The 25,631-nt window shown below is 35.8% G+C and overlaps 2 protein-coding genes across 5 annotated transcripts; both read right to left on the bottom strand.

Moving 5' to 3' along the window:
- Positions 1-5,009: 5,009 nt before the first annotated feature.
- On the bottom strand, positions 5,010-10,043 carry LOC139954957 (uncharacterized). Of its 4 annotated transcripts, XM_071954986.1 has the most exons (4): positions 9,892-10,043; positions 8,197-8,298; positions 7,392-7,647; positions 5,021-6,876 (listed from the first exon to the last, which is right to left on the bottom strand). In XM_071954986.1, the coding sequence occupies exons 3-4, from the start codon at positions 7,582-7,584 to the stop codon at positions 5,759-5,761; spliced, it is 1,311 nt and encodes a 436-aa protein (XP_071811087.1). In that variant the 5' UTR covers positions 7,585-7,647; positions 8,197-8,298; positions 9,892-10,043; the 3' UTR covers positions 5,021-5,758. The 4 variants fall into 4 exon arrangements, 3 of the variants coding, with proteins under 3 accessions (XP_071811087.1, XP_071811085.1, XP_071811086.1); XR_011788245.1 differs by lacking the exon at positions 8,197-8,298 and having other exon boundaries at positions 5,010-6,503; positions 6,766-7,647; positions 9,887-10,043; XM_071954984.1 differs by lacking the exon at positions 8,197-8,298 and having other exon boundaries at positions 5,022-6,876; positions 9,887-10,043.
- Positions 10,044-19,568: 9,525 nt separating this feature from the next.
- Positions 19,569-24,567, bottom strand: LOC139954967 (uncharacterized). Its single transcript, XM_071955041.1, has 3 exons — positions 24,406-24,567; positions 22,498-22,730; positions 19,569-21,490 (listed from the first exon to the last, which is right to left on the bottom strand). Exons 2-3 carry the CDS (start codon positions 22,667-22,669, stop codon positions 20,373-20,375), a joined length of 1,290 nt encoding a protein of 429 aa, XP_071811142.1. The 5' UTR covers positions 22,670-22,730; positions 24,406-24,567; the 3' UTR covers positions 19,569-20,372.
- Positions 24,568-25,631: the final 1,064 nt, after the last annotated feature.

Here is a 25,631-nt window from a genome sequence, read left to right as displayed (position 1 = left end):
CTGAAAATGACTTCTGGTGTTGATTGAAGATTTTATTATTTTTATTATTTTATTATTAAAACTTTATTTTGAGAGGGTAACTCGTTTAGCCGAAGCTAATCTTCCACGAAGCCCTCGTACAATACAAAAATAGATAAATATCAATTAAAATATATAAGTATAAAACTAAAATGTTGCAAATTAAAAAAAGGTTAAATGAAGTATGAAATTATGAATGAGTATAAACGAGTAAGATTCTTAAACTACGATCAAAATGAAATAAGAATATTATTAATATTAAAATTATACAATGTGTATAAAATCAATAAAAACAAAATCACACAATTACTGAACTAAAACTTTCGAATAACACGAAGAGAGCAATAAAACATGTCATTACTTGATAAAACGTTGAACTAATCTTTTAAAACTACTGAAGCTGTTTGTATTTTTTATTTCATTTGGTAGTGCGTTCCATTGTTTTGCAGCAATGTGGGGGAATCTTTTCCTGTGGAATTCAGTTTTTCCCCCAGTTAGAAAGAGCCCAGATGATGTAGTTGATCGTAGGCCATATGTATGTACATCATGAGTATACTCAAACATTTCTTTCATGTAAGACGGGGCAAGTCCGTGGAGTGATTTATATACCATAACCAGCCTTTTCATATTAAGCCGTTCATTGAAAGTATGCCATCCAAGTCTTTGAAAAAGGTCGCTGGACCTTTCATCATAAGTAGCATCTAGTATTTTTCGGGATGCACATTTTTGAAGCTTTTCTATTCGGTCAATATATCCCTGGTTGCATGAACCCCATGTGAGATTACAATAATCCATAAATGGCTGAATATAGCCATTATAGTATAACACACATGTAGGGATGTCGATAAATCGTTTAATTCTTCTTAAGAGTGCTATTCTACTACTTATGGTATTACAAACAAAATCAATTTGATCCTTCCATGTAAGATTTGCATCAATCCTGACACCTAGAAGCTTCTCTGATGAAGTATTACTTAGCAGCTCGTTATTTATCATCACATTTAGATTGTTGGAATTTAGAGTAATTTGCTTATGCTTAGAACATATTAACATGCTTTTCGTTTTCTCAGTATTAATAACCATCTTATTTTGCTGACACCAATTGTATATATGTTTAGCATCTTCATTTAATTTAATAGACAGCTCATCAATACTCTTATCACTAACATGAAATGTAGTATCGTCTGCATATATATCCGCAGAACAATGTGCAAGACATAAATCTAAATGATTAATATAGTCCGTCGATGTCATTTATATAGGCAACAAACAACAAGGGACCCAATACAGACCCTTGTGGAACCCCGCTAGTAACGTCCTGCCAAGAAGAAGCACAGTCTTTAATTACCACCCTCTGTTTCCTATTACCAAGCCAATTCTCGATCCAAGACAGTAAATTCCCATTGACACCCATACTCTTCAGCCTAAGTAAAAGACGCTGGTGGGGAACTTTATCAAAGGCCTTCTGGAAATCCAGGAACACAACATCTACAGACTTCTGCCTATTTAGTGAGCTTGTTACATCTTCCATAAACTCAAGGATATTAGTGAGACAAGACCTTTTTTGACAAAAACCATGTTGAGACTCTCTGATCAAAGACTGACTGCTGAAGTGACAGACCATAGACTTTTTAACAATAGACTCCATGACCTTACAAACAACACTAGTGAGACTAACGGGCGTATAATTATAGGGCTTAGACTTATCACCCTTCTTGAAAATTGGGGTAATATTAGCACATCTCCAGTCCTTAGGAACATAACCTTCATTCATAAATTTACTAAAAACCAATGAGAGTGGAACACAGAAATGGTGTGCAAAAGTCTTCAACAAATACGGATGGATTGCATCCGGTCCCGAAGCTTTAGAAACATTTAGACGAAGCAGCTCCTTTAAGACAACCTCATCCGAAAATAAGACCGTATCCAGTTTAGGCCTATCACTGTCCCCCTGAAAATCTGGAATACTATTCATATCTTCCCTTGTAAAAACCGACACAAAATAGTTGTTCAAAATATCTGCAAGATCCTGACTATCAGTAACTATATTATCAGCCTAAGAGAAACAATTGCATCTTTAACTTTTTGCTTTGACCTGACATAAGAAAAGAAGGCCTTTGGGTTATCCTTAATTTTTAGGGCAATGCTAATTGCACAACTAACTTTCTTATTCATCCAGTGAGGCATACTGCTTTTACGACGACGATTCTTCCACGGAACATGATTTTCCATAATGACCTTTAATTTATCAGCTAAACAAATCCAAGACTGAGAAGCACTCATATCTCTAAACAAATTAATCCAATCTGTACCCTTTAGTAAAGTTTCAATTGCCTCTGTATCTGATCTCGCAAAATCAGGGACTTTTTCCTTGCTAACAGAATTTACGACTTTGCAAACAACATCAAAAGCTAATATATCATGATCACTAGTTCCTAGTTTTCCTAGACCCGTCAAATCAACAACTTGCTTGGATCAGAACTCAAAACAAGATCCAGGATGTTATCCCCCCTAGTAGGGAAAGTAACATGTTGATATAAAAAGCAATCTTGTACAACATCTAGAAAGTAACTACCCTTCCTACTACTGGAACCATCTATCAATGAATGTCAGGAAAATTAAAGTCGCCCATAATAACAACATCACCTTTAGCAGCCTTTCTAATTGTATCAAACAGCAACAAGACAGAATTGGAAAGGCATCCTTAACAATGCTTCGCTTGAATTAATGGCTGTGCAAATAAGTATTTATCTCAAAACCATTCCCCTTACTTAGCCAGCAATTGATTCCAAATCACAAAAACTGCAAACAGATCTCTCCAAGAACGAGTTCGAAAGAAAGCCTGACTCCATCTCCAAAATATGCTTGAACCTTTCACGTACCGTAGCTTCAAGACAGTTTCACAAATTGAAGAGGGATAATGTCACCTAAAGAGAGGTATTTAACTCTTTAAGTACAACTTCCCAACTAACATTATTAGTCTCATCTCTTCATATTTAAACGATCGGTATGTGCAAATTAACTATAATACTAAGCATTCCAATCTTTTTATTCTGGAAGCTGGAACCCCCCAAGGTCCTGTACTAAGCCCTCTTTTATACTCTTTATATGTAAACGACTTTCCAAACAATAGCATCTCCAGTTCAAAAGTTAGCCAATTTGCCGATGATATTGCCATGTGGAACACCTGCAAAACCATTAACAATGCCGTAAAATACCTTCAGAATTCAATTTTTGTTTTAGAAGAATGGCGTTAGTACCATTGGCGAATCCAAATTAATCCAGTTAAAATAATATTTATTATCTTTAAATACCCATTCGATAGGAGTAAAACCAAAACGCATCAAATTAATCTCTTTAACAATATCTTATTCATATATAGTATGAGGTAAATTTTCTAGGGGTCACTATTGATAAAGACCTAAACTATAAAACATACATTAATAAAACTATAGGAATAGCCTGGAGAAAGGTACAAATTCTCAAAACACTTAGGAATACTTATATCTTTAAACCCGAAACCCTGCTCAGTATATAGAATGCAAAAATCATACCTCTTTTTTTTATATGGTAGCTTTTCCTTTCTTAATGCCCCAACTATTAACAAGTTTAAACCCACCAAAATTCTGTCTACCGGCTTTGCCTTAAGGTAGCATACGCCCATTAAAAGCCCCATTGACTTACACACTAAATCACAAAAGTAATGTGGTCTCTAAGTCTAGATACAAGTTTTCACTAGCTAAACGCTACCCATAACCGGATAGCTGACAAGTTGGCCTTTAATGGCACCATCAATTTTCTGTATCATGACCATGTAGATTTTTTGCTATCCGAGCCGGAAGTTTTCGTCACTTGTAAACAAACCTCTTCACTCAGTGGTAAACAAATTTCCTTCGCTGCTCCTGGGAGGCCTAAAAGGGTCTGAAATTGCCTCAATTGACCCAATTTTCTCACCACATGTACCTCCATTCATGTTCTTTAACATGCAAGCCACGAAAAAACTACATCATGATTGATAACAGGTCAAAAAAGATGTTCCCCTGCTGCTTTTTGGCACTTTTCCTGAAGGAGAACTATCGAGCGGATGGATATAGACTCTATTAGGAGTATGCCACCTTATACCCCTAGATATGTAGTTTGTTACCACCAAAGATATACTGCAAACAGAAAACTGTATGAATTAGGCAAGACCTCTAGTATTATCACATTTAGTCATAATTTTAACAGTAACTTCCTCAAACATAAGTTATTTGAAGATCCTTTAATCAAACAACTTCTAGTTCATTACATTATCTCTAGCACCCATTCCAAACTGAAGTCAGATAAATAAAAAAAATAGCCTGGACATCCTCAACTTCAACTCTTGAGAGGAGGCCTCGGCTGTGGCAGAGGGGGGGCTGGGGGGGTGGTGCCTAAGCCCCTTAGAAATCTAGGTTCCCTGTGGCAAGAGTGCTTGTGAACTGAACAGGACAGTCATCGGGAGGGTCTGAATGCTCCTTTATCCCTAAACAGTTATCCGGCCAGAGCAGGGGCAACCTTCCACCCCTCTTCCCTTCCCCAGGGCAGGGGCAACCTTCCAAACCTCTCCCCTTACAGCTTATTCTTCTCTCCGTTTTCATATTTTCCTCACAAAAAAATGCTCGTCATACATAAAATCTCTTTTACCCTTCCGGTAGTTTTTCTTATCTATCCACATCTATTGATACACCACTTTTGGCCAAAAGATTTCCAAATGCTGCAGGAGCTGGGCTGGCCCAATGTGATTATTATATAATGTTGCTTATAATAATGCACTTATGACCATCAACATGAGCTCGAGGAACATAATCTATTGTTCTTACATGCAGGCTACTGTATTCCCAAGAGTCATTGGGAGGTCGATATTCGAAGAAATTGCACTAGAGGCAATTTAATATTAAACAAAGAAATAGTTGGTTTTTTATGCTTGCATCGAAGGCTTCACTTCAAATGCAAATTGTGCTATAACATATAAACCTTCCATTTCAGTATAGGATAGATTTGTTCTGCCGCGATTTGAATTTAAGAATCAGACAAATGAACAGGTTAATCTGACGTCAATAAAAATTTATATTTCGACTAAAAGAGAGTCATCCTACATATCGGATAACGTCTTTACAATAAACAAATCCTTATCTTCTTACAGGAATGTTTATAATATGTTTCACATTTTTGGTAATGAATATGACATCTCTTAATTTAATTAACTTTATTGTTTAAATTACAAAAGTAAGGTAATGTTATTTTACCTCTTCCGTTCGTGCAATTTATCACGACTTAACGTATGTGGTATATAGGCCTTTAATTTTGTCAATAGAGATTTACATGTTAAAATCCCAGCCCCTACATACCTGCCAACAAAAAATTACATGAATTAAGGAAACAATTTGAGCCTTCGTTGTAGAAAAAAACGCAAGAAGCAATTCTAGAAAGGAATCTGATTAAGAATTGTTAACATCTTAATATTAATATTGTCGATATCTCTAACACAGATAGAACATATCTGTGAGTATTATAAAAAGAAGATTGAAGAAATAGAAACCAAATATATACAACTGATTATATGAATTGAACAAAAATAAATAAAAATATACAATCTTCACCAATATAATAGAAAAGAAAGAAACTACCAAATATATACACTTACAGATACCAACGATTTGAGGAAAAAATAATAGTTTCTTTCAAGCCATTTGTTTTTTTATATTTTTGGGGGGCAAGGTTAGAAATGTTTACCACTTATTAAGCCTGACGCGAAACCAACCAATGGGAAGAAGATAGTGACAATTAAATCAGTATTTGAATTTGGTTGTAACTGATCGATAAAAGTCATAAGATTTTTCCAAAACTCTCTCTCTTTGGCAGAATACATGAACATGACTCTCATTCTGTATCGATTCCAAACATAATTCAAATCGATTCCTTTCACACTGAAAAACGGTAGAACTGCTATGACTAAGTGCCTGCTTACAACAAGAATGTTAAACGCTACGAGAACAGCCTTTTCGTCCACCCAGTCCATTTGGTTACACGTATATACACAGAAATATGTATCATTCTTCAGTTCCGTCATACCTACGTCACTAGTACCGGAAAGACCTGGCAAATTGTGCCAAGCCGTACCGTTAGATTCAAACTGACTATTCTCGTAATTCCAAGTTACAAATACTGTTAAACCAAAGGAAGACGTGAAAAGAATGAAACTAAACCAGGGTAAGACGAGCGATCGAAGCTCGTAGTATTCTTTGAAGAAAGCACGAGTCTTTTCGATGCATTTATCTAAATCGTCGGTATGTTCGGAAATAAATTCAGCTGCTCTGTCCCCTTGGCGTTCCATGAAGACTCGATGAAGGTATAGAAAGTAGCAAAATACACCGAAGAAAAACCCGCTAAGAACTCGAGAACACAGCCAAAGGTACTCGAGGGCATATTGGCATTCTGGTCGCAAGTTTACAAATGCTGTGATCCTAAGTGAAGCGTAAAGTGTCGGAAGAATGAAAAACACAAAGAAGGAAAATCTAAGTTTCGATAAAGGGATTATCTGTGGTCTTTCAAAACATGAGAATTTTTGGGTACACTTTGACTCGTCAAATAAATTGAAACATGTTATTTCTCGGCGACTTCTGATCAGTTTGTGGATGATGGCTGCTAGGCATATAATCTGTACTGACATTAAGGATGGCCAAAAGCACATATTCGATATGAAACGAAGGAAATGGTCGGATTTACCAAAGTAGCAGAAAAGATAAAACGCAAAGGAAGCCACAGATGAAACAATCACCAGGAGCAGAAAAGCCACCGAGGATAAGCATTTCAGTCTCCGTTTGAAGGTAGCTAGACCTATGATCGAAAAGAGAATATAAAAAGCAAGAACAGAATTAATGTGATATTTCCGAGGTGGAAATTAAAACAGTTATCTCTGTGAGAAATACTACATTCTCGGTTAGATGAAACGGAATCCTAATCTGCTGTCGCTAACAGTAACTTAAGGTATGGTTGATTTGGACTGACAGAACACCCTTTACTCCAGGATGTGGATCACAGTAGGCATATAATATGTACAGTATAGATAAAGTATAGTATATATATATATATATATATATATATATATATATAGGAATCACAAATGATTTCGAGTTGGTTAGCATCATGTTTGATCTCTAGAGTAAGGCAAAGTATGTCACCAAAAACAGAACTAGTATTGTTCGATACAGGTGACAAACGCCTACAGTGGAATTACGGAAATCCTTACCGGTTTCGAACCTTTATGTCAGGAGGTTCGAAACCGGTAAGGAATATTTATATATTGAGGAAACAGCTTCATCTAGCATAATATCTCATAAAGCGATATTTACTATGCCTCTGGCGTCCTTCACGAACTCTTTGATCCCTTGTAGGTATTATCGGCGATTTCCATTCAGCCACGCCCAGGATCCACATCACAATACTCAAACACCCAGATAAATGTTGATCATGTTGGTTGCCATGGAGTCGGTTGCCATAGCGTTGATTTTGAATATTGCTTAGTGGTTGCGTTTCCGGTTCCATTGTGGACTGGTTAATGTTACAGTTTGATATGATTTGCCGGTTAATTTATGGTCAATAACAGCTCTGAAAGAAAACGGAAAGTATATGAAACCTTCATACTTATGATAATCAATTTTGAGGACTATTGTAAATTTGTTCAAGGATACGAAAGCAGAAGTCATGACCACGTTTCATTATTCGATTATTTGCTATTAATGTTGTTTTTTTTTCACCCAATCTCTTTCTACATCTTTATTATACTTCAGCACCAGGCATGTAGGAAGCTATGATGGTTTTAACATATATATCTCTAAATCAATCATCCAATCACATAGAATAGGAGTAAAGGAATTTGACATTTTTTAGAGCCAAATAAACTGGTCTAACTAACTAATAGGTTTTGGAAACTCAGTTGGCTTGAAAAAAAAATCATTCGGCTTCTTATATTTTCTTCTCTGAACAAAAATATGCTGTTCTGCCTTTTTTTCGATTACTTTAAATGATTATATTGGAAAATCATACAAGTTTCTGCCACATATAGAGCAGCATCCAACTACTATAATTTAAGATTAAGTAAGTATTTATTTTCTCCTCAGATCTCATAACACAAACATATGTATAACTTTTCCTTACAGTTAACCGCTCCTGAAAAAGATATCGATCCGTCAGTAGACGATCCGTTAAATATGAGGGGGGTGGGGTGGCTATTTTACAATCTGGAGCTGGAGCACAGACCTAGAGGAGCAGTGAGAAACATAACTTTGATAGATGATTTGGAGGGGTAAACCACAAATATTTCCAACAGAATCATATGTATACTCTGTACGACAAATCCAGTAGAGTATTTGAAGATTTACCAACACTGGGCACTTAAGGCAGTACTGTTATAATAATAATACTGTAAAGCATTTTAAAATATCACAATGGCACTTTTAAATAAAAAAAAGGTGTTTGTTTGCCAAAAGGGCTACTTCATATTAATGAAAGGTGCACTTTTAAACAAAAGCTTGTATGTGTGTTGGAAAGTTGTCCTTTGCTACTACATATAAATATATATATATATATATATATATATATATATATATATATATATATGTATATGTATGGATATATGAATATATGGATATATGGATGGATGGATGGATATATGATATATATATGATATTAAATAAAAAAAGGTGTTTGTTTGCCAAAAGGGCTACTTCATATTAATGAAAGGTGCACTTTTAAACAAAAGCTTGTATGTGTGTTGGAAAGTTTTCCTTTGCTACTACATATAAATATATATATATATGTATATGTATATGTATATGGATATATGGATATATGGATGGATGGATGGATATATGGATGGATATATGGATGGATGGATGGATATATGGATGGATATATGGATGGATATATGGATGGATGGATGGATATATGGATGGATATATGGATGGATGGATGGATGGATGGATGGATGGATGGTTGGATGGATGGATGGATGGATGGTTGGATGGATGGATGGATGGATGGATGGATGGATGGATGGATGGATGGATGGATGGATGGATGGATGGATGGATGGATGGATGGATGGATGGATGGATGGATGGATGGATGGATGGATGGATGGATGGATGGATGGATGGATGGATGGATGGATGGATGGATGGATGGATGGATGGATGGATGGATGGATGGATGGATGGATGGATGGATGGATGGATGGATGGATGGATGGATGGATGGATGGATGGATGGATGGATGGATGGATGGATGGATGGATGGATGGATGGATGGATGGATGGATGGATGGATGGATGGATGGATGGATGGATGGATGGATGGATGGATGGATGGATGGATGGATGGATGGATGGATGGATGGATGGATGGATGGATGGATGGATGGATGGATGGATGGATGGATGGATGGATGGATGGATGGATGGATGGATGGATGGATGGATGGATGGATGGATGGATGGATGGATGGATGGATGGATGGATGGATGGATGGATGGATGGATGGATGGATGGATGGATGGATGGATGGATGGATAAATATAGTCACAAATGTGTCTAATCGCTTAACAAGCATAGATTTACTAGCGTTATATACCGTACAAGGCAACACTTTACCCACCATGCCTACACTATGCCTACACTATTCCTACACTATGCCTACCCTAATTACTACGCCTACACTATGCCCACGCTGTGCCCACCCTATGCCTACACTATCTTTTAATGAATTGCGCATAAAGTCCTGAACAGACAGGCGGCAAATGAATTCTGATGTTGATTGAAGATAAAATAAATAATAAAATCAAGTACATTACTGAAATTGAATATCTTTTCGTAGAGGCGATAGATGCAGCAGTAAAGACTTCAGTGTGAATGAACGATGAGCCTGGGATATTATTTCTAAATGTCGTTGTTCTGTAATCCCCTTTACTTTTGTGTATGCTAAGGGAAATTGCTGTCTGTTACAGTTTCATAATGAGTGGCAAATTATTAGCATATCATGAAAGAGCTATATATAATCAGAAGTGATTAAGTTGATCGAATGATCTACGGTATATTAAAGGAGACATTGCAATGTACCACATTCTTAAAAGTTGGTGAAAGATGTTTACTTACATGAGTACGATAGTATATTGTTACGTTGGAATGCGAGAGGTCTCGATAATTAAGTTTTAACGAGACACGAGCCTGGGTTCGTTTTTGAGAGGAACACAGACAAATTGACGAGTCTAGAGAATTTGAATGGGAACGTAAACTATATTGAACAATGGAGTTTGAACCAACAACAACAAGTGGTAATTACAAATATATAGAAAATTACTCACAAACTTAACAAGATAGGATACACTTTAAAACACGCTGGTCTCTTCCAACGGCGTTATCCCTCAGCGGCCACGACCTTGATGACGACGATTCTCGGTCCGTTGCACCGCGAAATTCACTGGTCCTCGACGAAGTTTCTCGCGATCCCAGAAACAGCAGTCACCTTCTTTCCGGCGATGCTCCAAAATAGAAAACGGACTTCCAGCCACAATCGAGTGAAGCACAAGTCGAACTTCTCGCCGACTAAATATTACCAGAGTCAGTCCAAAATTAGCTTTATAGCCACCAACTCCTGGCGTAACGAACTTCCTCAACGGAGACAGAAATTCTTCACCTTCTCCGAAATAAAGACTAGAAAACTGTAGTTTCACAGCAAAGTCCTCTTCAAACTTCTGAATGGAAGTGTAGAATCAATCTTGGTATCGATATCTCAATCCTTCAGAAACTACTGGCAGTTGAGCACTGACGATATATAGTAGAATGGTATCATATGTGTCGTCGCTTGTATTCGTTCAGAAACTGTGAGACTTTCCGATCTAGGGCGGGTTTTTATACGATTCGCCATATCAAGAATCACCTAGATCTTTCTCGATACACCTGAGTGATAATTCGACCCAGTTTCTCCGTTCTTGGAAGTCCTTTGCATATCTCGCGAACATTCCAGAGAATCCACGAAGATACGTGCACAGCGTACAACGGGATTTCACGTAAACCGACGGTAACCCGAGACCAGCGTGTCATCATAAGGAATATACCAGAACAATCGTGTATTGCTCATTACATAAATAACATTCTGACACGGTAACCCGACATAATTTCTCAAATATTGATTTGTCACGTAGGCCATTTCAAATACTTTCTATATTATAACATTAGGTTCCTCACTAGCAGTGACTAGCGTTAGTCTACAATGGGCCCTCGTAACAATGTGCAACCAAAGGATTTAGAGTATACACTGTACCTGTTGACTGATGGTCTACTGATTGTTTACTGCGTCTATCTTTATATCCTTGACTTTTGTTCAAAAATAAATTTAAATAATGAGTATCGTGTGTATATTATCTCTGCTATAGGAATGAATTCGTAAGAATTGCCAAATATCTAAGGTACTTGGACACATCCTGAACACTTCGAGCTTAATTCTTTGTGCAATCAAACAAATCGTAATTTAAGAAATCCAAATATCAATCCACGTTTTAGATTTTTACTCTTTATAAGACCTTTTTTTTTTATTCATAGAGCATCCCTTTTTGTATATAACTGCATCTCAGCTCCTTTATTGTAGCATTTCGATCACTATTACAAAACATTAATGGTTTTGTTTTATTTTCTTAATTTCTTAAACATTTAAATGTCATAACCTGTATTTTTGAAGTTTTTGTTCGTGCTATAATACTTTTTATCCTAATTATACTTTTTCTGTAAATTTATATTGGAATAAAGATGGATGAATGAATGTACGGTGTTGATTTTTCTTTTTCAATTTAAAGCAAACCTTTCAACTATTTGGTTATAAATGTCCTCAATATAGTTACATAAAATAATACATTAAACCCAGGGAAACACTGTGATATATTTATCTTGAAGAACGTGTATCTCTTGACTAAGTCCGGCTGTTCCTATAACTCTTGAACGTGATTCTAACTAATAATCGACATGCATTTGTGAAAGATGTCCTTTCAAAACTTCCGTAGATACCTATTCCGCAGTTGAAATTAAATGTAAAATGCTAGGCCAAATTGACTTTCAATTTACAATACTTGAATGTTTAATCATTCGTTTTTAAAACAAATACATATTTAAACTTTTGCTTTCACCCTTGAGTCATATCGCTCGTATCAGAATATATAGCTAGTAGAATATTTACTTTAAACATTTAACATTCATTTTCGTTATGAGATAAGTTAAACGCATTATAACTTAATATCAATAGTTCACTTCGCACGAGTGGCACTCAAGTACATACGTGAGCTCAGAAATGTTTGTCTTTTCTCGGCCCTTTGGGTAAGATCATTTGTAGTCTCACCCGATACTCATAGCTAGTACAGTAACTACTGTTCATGTTCCACAACCGTGCATCAGTAACCACTGCGCTGTGTTCGTAACACGGTAACATGTATATGACTTCATCAATCCATATCTTTGACAATTGATCATGTGAATGTTCATTATTTCACGTGTTTACCGTGAAGTTTTGTTGTTGTTCTAAACATAATCATGCATTAATTCACGTGTTTACCAATATTTTGTTGTTGTTCAAAATGATATGATGAAGACATGAAATGCTAGTATCCGAAAAAGTTTCATCGGAACGGGTTTCCTACCGTCTCCTCACCGTTATGGTCAAACGATAACCGAAGTAGTGATGTACTATCGATATCATTATTGTTTTTACATGGATGATTCAACGACCCATATTACTTGTTTGATGTGAAGATATGCTGTGATGCACTCAAATAAATTGAAACAGTTGTAGAAAAATGATGCTTTGTTTTCATTTTGACATGCCTGTCTGGCTAGGAGAGAGAAAGGGAGTGGAGGAGGAGGGGGAGGTGGGGTCATATTGATTCTATCTTACGGAGCTTTAGCGAAGGACCATTGTGTCCAAAAATGCGCTATATCGGGTCCCCCAATGTCTATTTTGTCCTATATCGGGTCCCCCTGTTCAATTTGTCCTATATCGGGTCCCCCTGTTCAATTTGTCCTAGTTCCGCCCCCCCCCCTTGTCGACGATTCTGCCCCAGTATAGGTCTATACATTACTCAACATTTCCATTATCAACATTTTGTCACCCAGAAAATCTTCCTATTAATAATATTTCCATTTCATTACAGCCAAATATTTTTGGAAAACGTCGACTGATAATGGCATTACTTTGAAATGAAACTTACATGGTTCATCGAACTGATGAGCATTATTTTTTGTATAGTATCAAAATTGCATGACTCAACATGTAATGAAAGTCTAATGTTGTAATATTTATAATAGGCCCTCATATTTATATTTTCCAATCACGGTTTATACTGAAAACAATCGAAGATTTTTGGTTAAAGATATTTTGACAATATTGAACTGTAGTTGAGTGAAAACAAACACGTTGGTCTAATTTCAATCTTGGGAGCCTGTTCCGTTTCATTCCGAGGAAATAATTGCCTAATTGTTATTCATTTCCTTTAGATAAGTATAGACTACCCTATACAGTTCAATACTTGTGACGTCATACGGGAACGGCGCATCGATTTCTCTGTGTTTGTTATGGCTATGCTTCATGAAATGACACCCTCAGAAACTTAAAATTCTTGATTTTTATGCAGTTACTTGAACAGTGATACATCTTATCAAATGATCATGTACTTTAAAGGGTATGTTATTATACGCTGTCTACTAATCTCTTTCACCCAGTACGAGGATGAAACAAACGTTAAATAGCTAATAGTCAATTCTTCCTTGACCAGTGAGAGAAAGTGGCAATGAAAATCAATTGAACTCGATACCACACACACACCCATGCCTTGTAATGACGCTGTTCATAACAATATCCATACAGACATTGATGATACATTATCATATTAATTAATTTATCTATATGAAACACAACAACGTTGATGCACTTATGAACGCATAATGCATTCGATGACATCTAATGCATTGCTTTGTTAATAAAATAAACAACCACTTTGTCGGTTGATATAACACCACCACAAATTATTTTGACAACGTACATATAGAAATCACGTGATACCTGTCGCGTGGGTCTAATGCTTAGCAACTTTCCAGCATACATATATAATTGATGGGAGTTCACGTCCGATTCTCGCTACAGTCTTGATTCGGAAGTTCGAATCTAAAGTGGGCCAAGTTCAAGACAAGTCCGAGTCACGTACAGGCTTTTCAGTGCCGATTGCCCTGGTAACAGAGCCGTATACGGCTCTGCCTGGTAACATTGCATACCGCCCTCAGTTTTCCACGTCATGGAATAAGATTTGAGCAAGTCGATATACTGATTGAAATCAACCATGCATCGAGTTATCAACAAACAAGATATGAAGATGACAATGTGGAATATCTTTCTCTTCAGTATGAGCTTTACACTGTCAGCAACCGGGCAAAATCCATTAAGAAAGCAGCAACTCCTAGAATCACCACGACTGCGATGTGATTCGCCCATAGGGAAACACTGTGGGCCAATTACTGTACGCCTGTGCAACATTTCTAATGGTTGCAGGTTTTTAAATACCGCCATCATCTACCAACTGGAATGGAACGACCATGCATTATTTTAAGAATTCAAATCAAATGTGAACGAAGTTCATTTTTCTATGTAAATATACCACATTACACTTGATCATATCCTATAGGGCAGGTGGTAAACCTAGGACTACCAAGTAGGGGTTAAAGCCCCGGTGTCTGGGGGTCAATTAGGGGGCATGGAGGGTATGGGATAAAGAACATTTTATCTTCATTCTCATAAATAATCTCTAATCATCATCTTTTGCTTATGTATATCTATATATATAAATATATATATATATATATATATATGTATATATATATATATATATATATATATATATATATATATATATATATATATATATATATATATATATATTGGAGATAGGGTCAAGCTTTCTTTCGAACTCGTTCTTGGGGAGTTCTTCTTGCAGTTTTTGCAAATGTGTCGAATGCGCAACGCTTGACTATACGGAATATTTCTGGTACAGTGATGTCTGGATGTACGGTGTCTGGGGGTCAATTCGGGGGCATGGAGGGTATGGGATAAAGAACAATTTATCTTCATTCTCATAAATAATCTCTAATCATCATCTTTTGCTTATGTATATCTATATATATAAATATATATATATCTATATATATATATATATGTATATATATATGTATATATATATGTATATATATATATATATATATATATATATATATATATATATATATATATATATATATATATATATATATATATATATATATATATATATTGGAGATAGGGTCAAGCTTTCTTTCGAACTCGTTCTTGGGGAGTTCTTGCAGTTTTTGCAAATGTGTCGAATGCGCAACGCTTGACTATACGGAATATTTCTAGTACAGTGATGTGGATGACAACTGCTTGGTAAAAGGTAGTTGTGCTTGTTTGTGGGTTTATAGAACAAGTCGGTTTTGAGTGAACCATTTTGTAGGGTCACAGTGGTGTCAAGGAAGTGAACGCCATGTCCAGAAAAATCAGCAGTAAATTTGATAGTGTGATGAAACGAGTTTATGTCATCAATGAAGAGTTTAAGATTTGCCTCGCCATGGGTCCATATCATGAGGATATCGTCAATGAAACGTAACCACGTGTGTGGTTTCAAGTTTTGTCGAGATAGAAATTCTATCTCGAGGTTTCCCATTAAGATGTTGGCAAAACACGGTGCCATTTTGGTACCCATCGAAGTGCCATGAATTTGGAGGTAGTGTTTGTTGCCAAATACCAGATTATTGCTGGTCAAGATTAGTTGCATCAATTCGGCCAATTCTTTCTTCTGGGGGGTTTTGCCACGTTTCGGTTTGAATGTTTTTGGGCAGGCCGAAATGCCCTCTTCGTTATGGATATTCGTGCATAACGAAGACACATTGAAGGTAACTAACAGAGCAGATAGGGGAAGATTTTTTATTTCCCCAATTTTCCGGATGAAATCCGTAGTGTCCTGCACATACGACGGTAGGGCCGAAACAAGTGGTTGGATGAGAAGGTCCACGAATTTGGAAATATTTTCAGCAGCTGTTCCATTACCCGATATTATGGGCCTCCCGGGATTGCCTTCTTTGTGAATTTTGGGCAAAAATAAAAACGACCAGGTTTTGAGTCGTTTTCAAGGAGGTTTTGCCCTAACTTGCGGTCAATGGAGCCGTAAGAGATTTTCTTTTGTATGACTCTTTTCACGTTTTGTGTGATTGCTTGAGTAGAATCAGAATCCAGGAGTTTGTAGTGTTTAGGGTTGCCGAGTAGTCTGTTGGCTTCCTCTCTGTAGAATTGTTTGCCCATAGCGACAATTGCAGAACCCTTGTCGATTGGCTTGATGACAATGTCATCGCGCTTCCGGTGTTCATTGATAGCCTGTCTCTCAGATTTGATGATATTGTCGCGGAACTCTAGGTCAGAGGTCTGTGTTTTCACATCCTCTTGCCAAAATAAAGGATTCAAGAGGCGCACATTGGGCCTTGGGTTGATTCCACGAGCTTTTTGGCTTTCAATTGGTATGCAAGTCGTTGGGTTGTTGTGTGGTGTTATTGACATTTTCGTCGGCAAAAAATTCACGGAGACTTAAGCGTCGATAGAACATATGTAGGTCACGAGAAAGTTTCTGAGCGTTAACTTGCCGTGGTTTAGGGCAAAAATTAAGACCTTGTGGAGAGAAGGTTTGTTTCTCCTACCAAAAACTTCTGCTAAATCCAGCAGAAATCAATAAGTTGCTTTGACTTCACAACCATGCCGACACTCGTTTCTACAAAATAGTTTCAATTCCTGCTTCTCCTTGTCACTTTCGGTGATCATGCACTGAAGAAGAGCAAGTGTTGCTTGAAAGCTCTGCAAAAACCAAACATTGGCTGTTTCACTTCCAATCACTTACCTAATTCAATTATTGTATCTCACTCGAGATTTAGCCTTTCACTGAATGCAGCATAGTTTTTTAACAGTTTTACCATTATTCCTATCTATATCTTTCAATGTTTGTATCTAATTGATCCAACTATGCTTCAAAGTGGAGAGCACCTTTGAAACTTTGAAAACGCTTCGACGCCTTTCCGAAAAACGGGTTAGGTATCGGCATCATCTTTCCAACTACAGACTATACCGTAAAACCAAATCGGTACCAAAATGACTTAAGTCAAGGTCCGTTCTGGTTTACCACTTTCTGATAGCGACAGCTTAGCCGATTGGAAAAGCATCCTTTTCAATGCTTCGCTTTAATTAATGGCTGTGCAAATAAGTATTTATCTCAAAACCCTTACTTAGCCAGCAAAATTGATTCCAAATAAAAAAAAAACTGAAAAATAGATCTCTCCAAGAACGAGTTCGAAAGAAAGCCTTACTCCATCTCCAAAATATGCTTGAACCTTTCACATACCGTAGCTTCAAGACAGTTTCACAAATTGAAGAGGGATAATATCACCTAAAGTGAGGTATTTAATTCTTTAAGTACAACTTCCCAACTAACATTATTAGTCTCCTCTCTTCATATTTAAACGATCGGTATATGCAAATTAACTATAATACTAAGCATTCCAATCTTTTTATTCTGGAAGCTGGAACCCCCCAAGGTCCTGTGCTAAGCCCTCTTTTATACTCTTTATATGTAAACGACTTTCCAAACAATAGCATCTCCAGTTCAAAAGTTAGCCAATTTGCCGATGACATTGCCATGTGGAACACCTGCAAAACCATTAACAATGCCGTAAAATACCTTCACAATTCAATTTTTGGTTTAGAAGAATGGCGTTAGTACCATTGGCAAATCAAAATTAATCAAGTACAAATAATATTGATGATCTTTAAATACCCATTCGATTGGAGTAAAACCAAAACGCATCAAATTAATCTCTTTAACAATATCTTATTCAATATAGTATGAGGTAAATTTTCTAGGGGTCACTATTGATAAAGACCTAAACTATAAAACATACATTAATGAAACTATAGAAATAACCTGGAGAAAGGTACAAATTCTCAAAACACTTAGGAATACTTATATCTTTAAAACCGAAACCCTGCTCAGTATATAGAATGCAAAAATCAAACCTCTTTTTTTATATGGTAGCTTTTCCTTTTTTAATGCCCCAACTATTAACAAGTTTAAACCCACCAAAATTCTGTCTACCGGCTTTGCCTTAAGGTAGCATACGCCCATTAAAAGCCCCTTTGACTTACATTGACACACTAAATCACAAAAGTAATGTGGTCTCTAAGTCTAGATATAAGTTTTCACTAGTCTAGCTAAACGCTACCCACAACCGGATAGCTGACAATTTGGCCTTTAATGGCACCATCAATTTTCTGTATCATGACCATGTAGTTTTTTTGATATCCGAGCCGGAGGTTTTCGTCACTTGTAAACAAACCTTTTTTCTCAGTGGTAAACAAATTTCCTACGCAGCTCACGGGAGGCCTAAAGGGGTCTGAAATTGCCACAATTGACCCAATTTTCTCACCACATGTACTTCCATTCATGTTCTTTAACATGCAAGCCACGAAAAACTAGATCATGATTGATAACAGGTCAAAAAAGATGTTCTCCTGTTGCATTTTGGCACTTTTCCCGAAGGAGAACAATCGAGCGGATGGATATAGACTCTAATAGGAGTATGCTACCTTATACCCCTAGATATACTACAAACAGAAAACTGTATGAATTAGGCAAGACCTCTAGTATTATCACATTTAGTCATAATTTTAACAGTAACTTGCTCAAAAATAAGTTATTTGAAGATCCTTTAATCAAACAACTTCTAGTTCATTACATTATCTCTAGCACCCATTCCAAACTTAAGTCAGATAAATTAAAAAGTAGCCTGGACATCCTCAACTTCAACTCTTGAGAGGAGGCCTCGGCTGTGGCAGAGGGGGGCTGGGGGTGGGTTGGTGCCTAAGCCCCTAAGAAATCTAGGTTCCCTGTGGCAAGAGTACTTGTGAACTGAACAGGACAGTCATCGGGAGGGTCTGAATGCTCCTTTATCCCTAAACAGTTATCCGGCCGGGGCAGGGGCAACCTTCCACCCCTCTCCCCTTCCCCAGGGCAGGGCCAACCTCCAAAACTCTCCCCTTGCAGCTTATTCTTCTCTCCCCGTTTTCGTGTTTTCCTCACAAAAAAATGCTCGTCTTACATAAACTCTCTTTCACCCTTCCGGTAGTTTTTCTTCTCTATCCACATCTATTGATACACCACTTTTGGCCAAAAGATTTCCAAATGCTGCAGGAGCTGGGCTGGCCCAATGTGATTATTATATAATGTTGCTTATAATAATGCACTTATAACCATCAACATGAGCTCGAGGAACATAATCTATTGTTCTTACATGCAGGCTACTGTATTCCCAAGAGTCATTGGGAGGTCGATATTCGAAGAAATTGCACTAGAGGCAATTTAATATTAAACAAAGAAATCGTTGGCTTTTTTATGCTTGCATCGAAGGCTTCACTTCAAATGCAAATTGTGCTATAACAGATAAACCTTCCATTTCAGTATAGGATAGATTTGGTCTGCCGCGATTTGAATTTAAGAATCAGACAAATGAACAGTTTAATCTGACGTCAATAAAAATTTATATTTCGACTAAAAGAGAGTCATCCTACATATCGGATAACGTCTTTACAATAAACAAATCCTTATCTTCTTACAGGAATGTTTATAATATGTTTCACATTTTTGGTAATGAATATGACATCTCTTAATTTAATTAACTTTATTGTTTTTAAATTACAAAAGTAAGGTAATGTCATTTTACCTCTTCCGTTCGTGCAATTTATCACGACTTAACGTATGTGGTATATAGGCCTTTAATTTTGTCAATAGAGATTTACATGTTAAAATCCCAGCCCCTACATACCTGCCAACAAAAAATTACATGAATTAAGGAAACAATTTGAGCCTTCGTTGTAGAAAAAACGCAAGAAGCAATTCTAGAAAGGAATCTAATTAAGAATTGTTAACATCTTAATATTAATATTGTCGATATCTCTAACACAGATAGAACATATCTGTGAGTATTTCAAAAAGAAGATTGAAGAAATAGAAACCAAATATATACAACTGATTATATGAATTGAACAAAAATAAATAAAAATATATAATCTTCACCAATATAATAGAAAAGAAAGAAACTACCAAATATATACACTTATAGATACCAACGATTTGAGGAAAACATAATAGTTCCTTTCAAGCCATTTTTTGTTTAATTTTTTTTTTTGGCAAGGTTAAAAATGTTTACCACTTAACAAGCCTGACGCGAAACCAACCAATGGGAAGACGATAGTGACAATTAAATCAGTATTTGAATTTGGGTGTAACTGATCGATAAAAGTCATAAGATTTTTCCAAAACTCTCTCTCTTTGGCAGAATACATGAACATGACTCTCATTCTGTATCGATTCCAAACATAATTCAAATCGATTCCTTTCACACTGAAAAACGGTAGAACTGCTATGACTAAGTGCCTGCTTACAACAAGAATGTTATACGCTACGAGAACAGACGTTTCGTCCACCCAGTCCATTTGATCACACGTATATACACAGAAATATGTATTATTCTTCTGTTCCATCATACCTACGTCACTAGTACCGGAAGGACCTGGCAAATTGTGCCAAGCCGTGCCGTTAGATTCAAACTGACTAATCTCGTAATTCCAAGTTACAAATACTGTTAAACCAAATGAAGACGTGAAAAGAATGAAACTAAACCAGGGCAAGACGAGCGATCGAAGCTCGTGGTATTCTTTGAAGAAAGCACGAGTCTTTTCGATGCATTTATCTAAATCGTCGGTATGTTCGGCAATAAATTCAGCTGCTCTGTCCCCTTGGCGTTCCATAAAGACTCGATGAAGGTATAGAAAGTAGCAAAATACACCGAAGAAAAATCCGCTAAGAACTCGAGAGCACAGCCAAAGATACTCGAGGGCATATTGGCATTCTAGTCGCAAATTTACAAATGCTGCGATCTTAAGTGAAGCGTAAAGTGTCGGAAGAAAAAAAAACACACAGATGGAAAATCCAAGTTTCGATAAAGGGATTATCTGTGGTCTTTCAAAACATGAGAATTTTTGGGTACAACTTGACTCGTCAAATAAATTGAAACTTGTTAATTCTCGGCGACTTCTGATCAGTTTGTGGATGATGGCTGCTAGGCATATAATCTGTACTGACATTAAGGATGGCCAAAAGCACATATTCGATATGAAACGAAGGAAATGATCGGATTTACCAAAATAGCAGAAAAGATAAAACGCAAAGGCAGCCACAGATGAAATAATCACCAGGAGCAGAAAAGCCACCGAGGATAAGCATTTTAGTCTCCGTTTGAAGGTAGCTAGACCTATGATCGTAAAGAGGATATAAAAAGCAAGAACATAAGTAATGGGATATTTCTGAGGTGAACACCCATTACTCCAGTATGTGCATCACAGTAGGCACATAGTACAGTATATATATATATATATATATATATATATATATATATATATGTAGTACATATATATATATATATATATATATATATATATATATATGAAAATGAAAATCGTAATGAGTTGGAAAATCAAGAACAGTGAAAAAACTTTCAGCCTCCACCGGGATTCGAACCGGGCCTTCCGCTCTGTACGCGGACACCCTAACCACTAGGCTATGGACGCTGATTGTATGTCCAGAGGTTCGAAACCGGTAAGGAGGGTCGTAATTCCACTGTAGGCGTTTGTCACCTGTATCGAGCAATACTAGTTCTGTTTTTGGTGACATATTTTGCCTTACTCTAGAGATCAAACATGATGCTAACCAACTCGAAATCATTTGTGATTCCTAAAGCCGGATCTCGAAAGAGATACTTTGAACAGACTTTATTTGCCTTTCATTTGCCTTTGTCGTTTACCTCCATTGCATATATATATATATATATATATATATATATATATATATATATATATATATATATATATATATATATATAAATGAAAATCGTAATGAGTTGGAAAATCAAGAACAGTGAAAAAACTTTCAGCCTCCACCGGGATTCGAACCACGGGCCTCCCGCTCTGTACGCGGACACCCTAACCACTAGGCTATGGACGCTGATTGTATGTCCAGAGGTTCGAAACCGGTAAGGAAGATCGTAATTCCACTGTAGGCGTTTGTCACCTATATCGAACAATACTAGTTCTGTTTTTGGTGACATATTTTGCCCTACTCTAGAGATCAAACATATATATATATATATATATATATATATAGTTTATATATATAGTTTACATATTCATGATATATCTATATATCTTTATATATTGAGGAATAAGCATCATCCAACATAATATCCCATAAGACGATATTTACCATGCCTTTGGCCTCTTGTAGGTATTATAGGCGATTTCCATTCAGCCACACCCAGGATCCACATCACAATACTCAAACACACAGATAAATGTTGATCATGTTGGTTGCCATGGAGTCGATTGTCATAGCGTTGATTTTGAATATTAATTAGTGGTTGCGTTATCGGTTCCATTGTAGACTTGTTAATGATACAGTTTGGAGATATGCCGGCTAATTTAAGGCCAATAACAGCTCTGAAAGAAAACAGAAAGTATATGAAGCCTTCATATTGATGATAATCAATTTTGAGGATTATTGTCAATTTGTTCATGGATACGAAAGCAGAAGTCATGAACACGTTTTTATTATTCGATTGTTTGCTATTAATGTTTTTGCACCCAATCTCTTTCTACATCTTTATTTAACTTCAGCACCAGGCATGTAGGAAGCCATGGTGATTTTAACATAGATATCTCTACGAACCAATGATCCAATCACACAGAATAGGAGTAAGGAGAAGGGAATTTGGCACTATTACAAGATAAATATACTCTAACTAATCGGTTTGAAAACTCAGTTGGCTTGAAAAAAATGCATTCAGCTTTTCTTTTTCTTCAATAAACAAAATATGCTGTTCTGCTTTTTTTTCTATTACTATATAAATGGTTATGTTGGAAAGCCACACAAGTTTCTGCCACATGTTTGGCAAGATCAACTTGACTACTATAATTTAAGATCAAGTTAGTATTGATTTACTCCTCATATCTCATATACAAATAGATAGATAGATAGATAGATAGATAGATAGATAGATAGATAGATAGATAGATAGATAGATAGATAGATAGATAGATAGATAGATAGATAGATAGATAGATAGATAGATAGATAGATAGATAGATAGATAGATAGATAGATAGATAGATAGATAGATAGATAGATAGATAGATAGATAGATAGATAGATAGATAGATAGATAGATAGATAGATAGATAGATAGATAGATAGATAGATAGATAGATAGATAGATAGATAGATAGATAGATAGATAGATAGATAGATAGATAGATAGATAGATAGATAGATAGATAGATAGATAGATAGATAGATAGATAGATAGATAGATAGATAGATAGATAGATAGATAGATAGATAGATAGATAGATAGATAGATAGATAGATAGATAGATAGATAGATAGATAGATAGATAGATAGATAGATAGATAGATAGATAGATAGATAGATAGATAGATAGATAGATAGATAGATAGATAGATAGATAGATAGATAGATAGATAGATAGATAGATAGATAGATAGATAGATAGATAGATAGATAGATAGATAGATAGATAGATAGATAGATAGATAGATAGATAGATAGATAGATAGATAGATAGATAGATAGATAGATAGATAGATAGATAGATAGATAGATAGATAGATAGATAGATAGATAGATAGATAGATAGATAGATAGATAGATAGATAGATAGATAGATAGATAGATAGATAGATAGATAGATAGATAGATAGATAGATAGATAGATAGATAGATAGATAGATAGATAGATAGATAGATAGATAGATAGATAGATAGATAGATAGATAGATAGATAGATAGATAGATAGATAGATAGATAGATAGATAGATAGATAGATAGATAGATAGATAGATAGATAGATAGATAGATAGATAGATAGATAGATAGATAGATAGATAGATAGATAGATAGATAGATGCCTTCACTATGTCTACACTATTCCTACACTATCTGCCAATAAAGCCTACACTATGCCCACGCCGTGCCCACACTATGCCTACACTATATGTTAATTAATTGCGTGTACAGTCCGGAACAGACAGGCGGCAAATGAATTCTGATGTTGATTTAAGATAAAAATTTAAAAAAAAAAAAAGTACATTACTGAAATTGACAATGTTCTCGTAGAGGCGATATATGCAGCAGTAAAGACTTCAGTGTGAATGAACGATGAGCCTGGGAGATTATTTCTAAATGTCGTTGTTCTGTAATCCCATTTCCTTTTGTGTTTGCTATAGGGAAATTGCTGTCTGTTACAGTTTCATAATGAGTGGCAAATTATTAGCATATCATGAAAGAGCTATATATAATTAGAAGTGATTAAGTTGATGAATGATCTACGGTATATTAAAGGAGACATTGCAATTTAAAACATTCTTAAAAGTTGGTGAAAGACGTCAACTTACATGAGTACGATAGTATATGCAACCAAAGGATTTAGAGTATACACTGTACATGTTGACTGATGGTCTACTGATTGTTTACTGCGTCTATCTTTATATCCTTGACTTTTGTTCAAAAATAAATTTAAATAATGAGTATCGTGTGTATATGATCTCTGCTATAGGAATTAATTTGTTAGAATTGCCAAACATCTAAGGTACTTGGACACATCCTGTACACTTCGAGCTTAATTCTTTGTGCAATCAAACAAATCGTTATTTAAGAAATCCAAATATCAATCCACGTTTTAGATTTTTACTCTTTATAAGAACTTTTGTTTTATTCATAGAGCATCCCTTTTTGTATATAACTGCATCTCAGGCCCTGTATTGTAGCATTTCGATCACTTTTACAAAACATTAATGGTTTTGTTTTATTTTCTTAATCTCTTAAACATTTATATGGCGTAACTTGTATTCTTGATGTTTTTTAGTGCTATAATACTTTTCATCCTAATTATACTTTTTATGAAAATTTATATTGGAATAAAGATGGATAAATAAATGTACAGTGTTGATTTTTCTTTTTCAATTTAAAGCAAACCTTTCAACTATTTGGTTATAAATGTCCTCAAATCAGTTACATAAAATAATACATTAAGCCCAGGGAAATACTGTGATATATTGATTTTGAAGTCCGTATATTTCTTGACTAAGTCCGGCTTTTCCTATAACTCTTGAACGCGATTCTAACTAATAATCGACATGCATTTGTGAAAGATGTCCTTTCAAAACTTCCGTAAATACCTATTCCGCAATTGAAATTAAATCTAAAATGCCAGGCCTAATTGACTTTCAATTTACAATACTTTAGTTTTTAATCATTCGTTTTTAAAACAAATACATATTTAAACTTTTGCTTTCACCCTTGAGTCATATCGCTCGTATC

This window comes from Apostichopus japonicus, chromosome 17 (genome assembly GCF_037975245.1).
Source record: "Apostichopus japonicus isolate 1M-3 chromosome 17, ASM3797524v1, whole genome shotgun sequence".
Classification (NCBI taxonomy): Eukaryota; Metazoa; Echinodermata; class Holothuroidea; order Aspidochirotida; family Stichopodidae; genus Apostichopus; species Apostichopus japonicus.
This window is presented reverse-complemented; position numbering and strand designations above follow the sequence as displayed.